Source organism: Nipponia nippon, unplaced genomic scaffold, assembly GCF_047370975.1.
Source record: "Nipponia nippon isolate SJK-2023a ecotype South Korea unplaced genomic scaffold, ASM4737097v1 scaffold_23, whole genome shotgun sequence".
Classification (NCBI taxonomy): Eukaryota; Metazoa; Chordata; class Aves; order Pelecaniformes; family Threskiornithidae; genus Nipponia; species Nipponia nippon.
This window is the reverse complement of record NW_028262340.1, coordinates 6,278,042-6,285,224: the sequence shown is the minus strand read 5'-3', so window position 1 is coordinate 6,285,224 and position 7,183 is coordinate 6,278,042. Positions and strand designations below refer to the sequence as shown.

The 7,183-nt window shown below is 50.6% G+C and overlaps 1 protein-coding gene across 11 annotated transcripts in view; it reads right to left on the bottom strand.

The window, feature by feature from the left end:
* Positions 1-283: 283 nt before the first annotated feature.
* The window catches only part of TMEM39B (transmembrane protein 39B), a 15,768-nt gene continuing 8,868 nt past the window's right edge, over positions 284-7,183 (bottom strand). For 10 of the 11 annotated variants that reach the window (XM_087761124.1, XM_087761129.1, XM_087761120.1 and 7 more), the window contains 8 exons: positions 6,896-7,104; positions 4,789-5,008; positions 4,408-4,491; positions 3,608-3,762; positions 2,645-2,981; positions 1,604-1,791; positions 1,020-1,140; positions 284-653 (listed from right to left, as the gene is read on the bottom strand). In XM_087761124.1, the coding sequence (XP_087617250.1) occupies positions 417-653; positions 1,020-1,140; positions 1,604-1,791; positions 2,645-2,981; positions 3,608-3,762; positions 4,408-4,491; positions 4,789-5,008; positions 6,896-7,023 (1,470 nt within the window). In that variant the 5' untranslated portion in view covers positions 7,024-7,104 and the 3' untranslated portion in view covers positions 284-416. The remainder of the gene's footprint in view (positions 654-1,019; positions 1,141-1,603; positions 1,792-2,644; positions 2,982-3,607; positions 3,763-4,407; positions 4,492-4,788; positions 5,009-6,895; positions 7,105-7,183) is intronic. The other variant, XM_087761131.1, reaches the window with a different exon arrangement.

The window sequence follows — 7,183 nt, the reverse complement described above, 5'->3', positions numbered from 1 at the left end:
AACGCGGCCGCAGCCAGGGCGCATCAGGGGGTGCTGCGTCCTTCGGGGTCCCCGGGAAGGACACGATCGGGGCTCACCCCCTTCGAAAGGGACTCGGAGTGAAGCTGTGAGCCCTAACGTACCTGTAATTCTCACCTTCCCACTCGGCTCCAGCAGAAGCAGCAGCATTTGCACCTCTCAAAACTAAGCGCCGTGGTTCATAAATCGCTCCTCTCAATAAAAACAGGAGGGGCCCTTCTTGGAGGATTTTACCAGGCAACAAACACACAAACAACTGTTGGGAGTAAAAAAATATGTTTTTTCCTTTTAATTACATCAGTTATCAAAGAAAAAAAGCAGTGGTAACAAAAATACAAAGCTCTGAGGGTTCCTTGTTTTGTTTGTTTTGTAATAAGCTGAGCATCAGTGCAATTGTTTTAATTTAACTTCTGCTCTGAGTCTCTGCTGGCAGAATAGGAGTAGGCTTTGCCCAGCACCAGACGGTCACGCAGCAGCTTGAAGAAGGCGTAGTAATTGCTGAAGAGGATCAGAGCCAGCGAGATAGTCTGGTGCCACTTCTCTGAAGAAATCAACGAGTAAAGCTGGTAGAAGATGACGGCTCCTTCCAGCAGAATCAGGATGTTGAGGATTCTCAGCGGTTTGCTGAAAAAGAACTGTAGGAGAGACCACAATAAGGCACCAAGCGAGGGCAGAGCCTTCGGGATGCGCTGTCGACGGGACGTGCGAGGCAGGGGCCGGTGAGGTGACCCTCTGGGATTCCCCTTTGGAGAGCATTTACCCGGGAACGGCTCTGGAGAGAGCCCCGCTTTGCAGGGGCCAGAGTCACCCTTCCGGCAGCGCCGACGGGAGACACGGGACTAACGCGAAATGCTGCGTGAACCCCGCTCGTTCCGCCGCCCTGGCACACCCCACGGGCAGCTCTCCTGCTCGGAGAGCCAGCTCAGGCAGTCCGAGGTGCTCAGGACCGCGATCCTGCCGATCCTACACCTCCGTCCCCAGAAAAGGAGATGTGATCTTACGTGAAAGCGAAAGTGCGAGACGTCCGAGGGCACCGCCACGTTGTAATGACCCACGGCTTTGTACACGTTCTTGCTGTGTTTCACTAACACTCCCTGCGGCCACATGCACTCCTCTGTCCACCTGCAAGGAACAAGCCCAGAGCTCTTATTTCTGCTGCCACAGCGGAAGGGGCGTCTGCTGCCTCCCCACCAGCAGCCAGGATAACGTAGGAGCTGCTTCTGCAGCGCTGGCCGCAGGAGCAAGCTGCCGTCATTTGTGAGGGCAGAGTTTGGCCCCCCGAGGCGTGTCACTACGGCAGTGCCGAACGGCGGTTACCTGGGGCCAGAAGCAGCAGGCATCTTGCCAAAAATCAGATCTGCTTGCTGCGCTTGGAAGCAGACAGTACAGATAATGTCTGTACGCTGTCGGCTGCCGCAGCCGACAACTCGGCTTTCATTTCTCTTTCTCTTGTTTTTTTTTAAGCAACAAGAGGAACAAGAGAGGTGGCTGGGAAGCTGAGCTCCTCACCCGGCCTCTGTTCACGCCAGCAGGCATGCCAGCTCGGAGAAAACTCCAGCCCTAGCCCCAGGAGAGAGTTCCTTACTGATGCTGGAGCACGTTGGAGCAGAGGGCCGGATCGACCTTCTGCCAGCAGCCCAGGTGCGCTGCGGCTTTATGGAGCAGGTCGCAGTAGCGCGCAGGCAAGAGGTACTGCATCAGGATCACGGAGGTGCTGATGGAAACCAGAAGGAAGAGCTCACACGACCAGCGTTTGTCGTAGTACTGAGTGTTCTGCGGGGGGACGAGAAGAATGTGTGACAACGTGTTTGGACTGCCTCACCTAACAAAGCCATCAAAACACAAAGCACTCAGGCAGGTAAAACGAGGGCTTTTCACGTAGCTATTAATCCCGCTTGAAAAAGAAGCGCCCACATAGGATGGCTGCTGTACAACTCCTGAACGCGCCACAGTGAAACGTTTATGCTATCATCACCCATCACCAAAACCAGGGAGACAGTTCCTGATGCTGCCCTAGCTCAGCTGACGATGGGTGGGAGCACCAGCGCCTCGGGACAAGGGGACTTGGGCCCATCCCCGAGGTCTGACACAATTCCTACAAGACATTTGTCCCCTTGTACAACATACTAGTAACTTAAATAAAACAGCTAAGAGTCCTAATAAGGTCCATCCTCCTTCATACCGCCTCCCTTATTAAAGTCAATCCCTCGTCCTGGAGCTCTGTCCTGACAGAAGGACAGTGTGCGAAGGAACGGTCGGCCTGGAGTCCTTCCAGCTTCACGGGGAGGCAGGAGGGGACACCGCTCCCTAACAGATGGACGCACGCTCTCAGGACAGTCAGAATACACTTTACCAGGACAATATTGTCCTCCGTTACCTGGAGTTTAAGCAAAGCTAAACCTAGATGGTTTTGCTTCTTACTTTTCACAAGGCCTGTGTAAATGGGTTTGATAGAGCCGCCTGAGCACAGACCACCCTCTGACTGACCTCTCCCACCTTCCAGCTAAGCAAGAAGCAAGAATCAGACCTCCTCCATAACCCACTGTCCACCTCCCCACAATCCTCCCCAGCCAGTTCCCCGCCTGGAGAAGTGGCGTCTGCAGGAGCAGAGGCGGCCCTCGCTCACCTTCACAAACCAGACCGGCACAAAGGCCACGTAGTAGGCACTGAGCATGGAGCTCACCAGCACCTCTTTCATCCGCCAGTTAAAGTCCATTTTCAGGTATTCCACCTCATTGCGGATGAGATCTGGGGAGAGGCAGCAGGCGTGCGTGGGCATGGCCTCCATGCCGTACATCTGTCGAGTGTGCTGCTTCCAGGTTTCCTTTAGGACGGTCAGGTAGTCTCTGCTCCTGGAGTTCACCTCGCCGGTATCTCTGGGACCGATGTTGGCCACCTGGGAGAAGAGGCCCGTCTTCCGAAAGTCACAGTTCAGCTGGAGGAAGGGAATGTACATGCCAAACCTGGAGCAGCAAAGTGCAGAAAGGCGGTTACTTCCTCACGAGCTCCCTGTGCGATGCCTTTGCTGGCAGCAGATCAGCGTTGCGATCACATCCCCCTCCTAAATGGTATCTGGTACCTATAGAAACTCCAGATAAGAGCTTCACCAATCTGATCTCAAACACAAGCACCAAGTCTCTGATCTTTACGAGATGCTTCCTCCTGCATCTACCAGAGGGAAGGGAGCTATTTCCACTACTTGACTGGAAACAGAACTGCCTTCCTTTTGTTAGTTAACATGAAGCAGGGAAGCTGTTTGATTCACTCCGCCCGGCAGAGGCACCTAAGGGCTAAGGTAAACCGAAGACACGGGTTCTTTGACTACCATGAGAAAAGCGTACAGTCCTTTTCAGATGACACAAGCAATCTAATAATTAATGCTTCTATTAAAGCTGAAATATGGGTAAATGTTAAAGATATGCCCTGCCACCAAGAAGAAATGTGACACAGCAAGAGGGAAATGGGTAATTTAAGTTCTATTACCGGGTAATCGAGTGCTTATTTACTTTCAGGCTTCACTAACTGAGCAACACCCACTGCACTGAAGCAACATTAGAAATCACACACGAGTGACAGAGGAGATACTTACGGGTAACACAGGAACAGGAGATTAAGGAAAGAGTAGGTTCTGAAAAGGTGAATTATTGATCGACACAAACTCCAGCCTGTGCCAGTGAGAACAGCAAACCGAGTGATCACCAGGAAAACAGAGCGTGGCAGGGAGACTTTGCCACTCTGTGAAGCCTGCAGGGAGAGAAGAAAGAGCTGGGCAGAGAGGAGGCTAATTCCCTCTCCCTACAGGAAGCAAATGGTAAATGAGCAGCACTCAATCTGTAAAATCAACTTCATATGCATGAAGGAAGAGATCGTGAAAGGCTCTGTTTGACTGCCACCAGGAAGCGAAGGCCTTCTGTGGGCTGGAATCTGGACTCGCCAAAACCCAGGGCCTCATTCAAGCTGGAATGAGGAGAGCTCTCGGAGTCTCTTGTTAAGGTCTGGTAGTTATCGGTGTGACCAGCCCGCTCTCCTGGACCTGCTCAGCACAGAAAGCTTCCGCAGTCAGCAGAAACCGAACTACACTGGTTCCTCCTCGCGGAAAGCTAGAGTAATTAAAAGAAAAGGAAAAGAGCCAAGGAAGAAAGCAGAATTACTACAGTCTAGTTCAGACAGTAATTCAGAAACAATCACAGAAGGACAGAGAGAGTCATGAGCAATGGCTTGAGATGCTCATTTCTGTTCTCTGTTCTTCCCATGCCTAGGTTTCTGACTTGGACAGAGCACAAAATTCTTTAGAAAAGGACAGAAGAATTTGGAACTGCAAAAGGACGCACAGCTTTACATTTCCCCTGAGAGGAAAGAACAATTCTGAGATCTGCTTGGGGACTTTACCTCCTTCACAATAGCACCGATCAGCCGGCGTGCCAGGACGATCGTCGTCACTGTCAGCACGTTGAAGTCAATAAGATGAAAGTTCTGCGGTGACAAAAACAAAACGATTCCACTTTCCATCAGGCAGCAGAAACCCACATTCAACAGAGAAGCTCCCAAGTTATTCTCTTCTCCTCGGACTCTCTCTTCCAAGATCAGAAAGAGAATGCCAAGCAGACAGCCAGTGCCCAAAATTTGCCAAATAAGAGTCACATGAGCAAGCCTCCAGGGCTGTAGAGTCACAAGTAGTTTGCATGAAACATATATAGAAAACTTTATGTCTAACGACCCAAGAGACAGTCTGTGAATATCACCGGACAGCAGCTGTCCTTTGGTGCTTACCAACGACGTGTGTGAAGGCGGATGGGAGGGTGGGTACCACCACACAGTTTTGTAGATGTTGATGTAGTGGACAAACAGAGCAACGAGATGACAGAAGAAGAGCTGAAGTTCAAACAGCACACTCCTCTCCACAGGCAGCTCTGGGATCTTACAGTGCCGGAGGGGGACGACTGTCTGAGTTGCCAACGGTGGGCTGGAAAGGCCTGTACCTGAGCCGCTCCTGCCAAGGTAAACCAAAAGCCAGCGGTCACTTCCCTGGGATAAACACAGCGCTGTCCTCCAGCCCACATATGCAGACTGCAGAAGTTGGTGGGTGTAATACTGACTGAGAAACCTAAGCTGACTATCGTGGTCAATGGCTGCCACAAACCAGAAGCGTCAGCACCCCGAGGATGTCTCGGATGACTGTTGCAGGCAGAAGTGAGCAGGAATTTGCCCAGTGAAAGCAATATTTGGAACCAGGCCAATCTACAGCACCAGAGCATTTGGTATTAAATCCCTGGTGTTGAGTCAGGTTCAAAAGCCATGGCTGTGTTTTGCTATTCAAGGGGCAACCAGCGGCCCTCTTAATTAATTGGACGCTTTTAGGCCTCGAGTTGCTATTTACATTTCTAAGAGTGCTTGAACATGAAATACAGAGCAATTAACCACAAGCCCTTTCTCATTCTTCAACTTCTATTCAACTGTGGAGGAAAAACAAGTTTAGTGAGAGGTGCGTATTCCTGTGTGAGCACGCACACAATCCCAGACAGCAACCTTTTTAATCAAAGGGAAGGGAATTAATATATACTAGATCTATCTCTCCTGATTTGCAATCTCTAAATAACAACAGTCAAAGGAATCTGGGTGTGGGTTTCAAAGGAACTACAGAGCACAAACTGCTATTGAAAATCCCAAAACAAAACCACAGAAGTCTTGGAGTGTGACTGCAGAAAGACTTCTAGGCCGGGGTGGGCACAGGTGGATCAGCCCAAGCCTTTTAAACAGAAGGCTGACAGCCTAAAATAAGGCCATGCATGAGGGGAAAACTTTAGGAACCCAAGCTGTCTCTCCCTGAAACCCCCAGATTCCCAAGCTGACAAGACCGGTTCAGCTCCTCAGGATTGATAAATCCGCCAATAAACTCTGTTCCTGTACACAGAACAAGAGCTCCTGTTCTGGTCCTCCAGAAAAGGGCTTTAAACATAACCACAAAGCCTTTTCTGCTTTGAACAGACACACACGACCTAAGGGTGCTCTTGCAAGAGCAGCAACAAGGCTCTCATACGCATAAAGCACTTTGGGACTTCTCAGCCTGAACTGCCGTGTAGGTGATGGGTATCAGAGGGTACGGCTACAGGGAGAAATCACTTGGAGGTAAGCTGGGGCGTGGATTTGTACTGCATCACCTACCTGTGATAAGGACCTTTGTGCATGCTCTCACAGCAAAGTATGCACAAGGTGGATTGCTCCACCTTCTGTGGCCTTGCAAGAACTTGTTTGAATAACTGTATCCCTATAAATTTCTTGGCCTAGGGCCGTAAGCAGGGAGTATGTTAAGACAGATCTAACACTTTCTTTGCAGAGAGTTCATAAGGCACCTCCTGCTTACGTATTGCTGTCCATGCTCTGCTTCTCCTTCCTCCTCTCTACCTCAGTCACAGAAATGCAACCAACCAGCTAGGCTAGAACCTGAAAAAAAACCCCGCAGCCTACACATCACCTGACCTAGCTAAACTCTACCCCAGAAATGACGTAAACTTCACGGCACAGGAGATGCAACAACCAGAACTCCAGAGGCAGGCTTTGGATAAAAATTTGTCCCTATTCTTGCTTTCCATTCAATGGTCAGTAAAAGCTTTTGAACACTCCTGGAAGTCTGTCACAGTCTGATAAAGCACTTAACAGTCTGGAGCAAATTAGAACACACCTATCCCAATTACAACATGTAGCATGGACACTGCCACAAACAGAAAAAGGATTTCAGCTAGACATTGGGAGTTAAAAATCCCAGAGCCACAGGAAAACCAGCAGTGCGTGAGATGGGGAGATACAGACGGCCTCACACCTGCCTCAGAGAGGAGCAGCCGGCCTGGCTAGATGTGAAGATGCGGAGAGCCGGACGTACCTGGTGCGTGAGCGCACACCCGTGACAGAGGAACTTGTGGAATGGCCGGAGCCGCCAGCGGCCCCGGGTTCACAGAGGGGATTTCGGCAGTAGGACGTGCGGTTAGGGCCCCGCCTTCCCCCTGCCATAACAACAGAGGGTGCGGAGGGTTGTTCTTCCAGGTGGTTTTTCTGCTGTTCACTGCGTGATTATGTCTTCAGTCCTTAAAACTGAAAGGAAAAGATTTATAATTAAGGCTCATCTGCTTACCACGCCCCTGGTGACGAGCGCTAACCCATCACTCACACT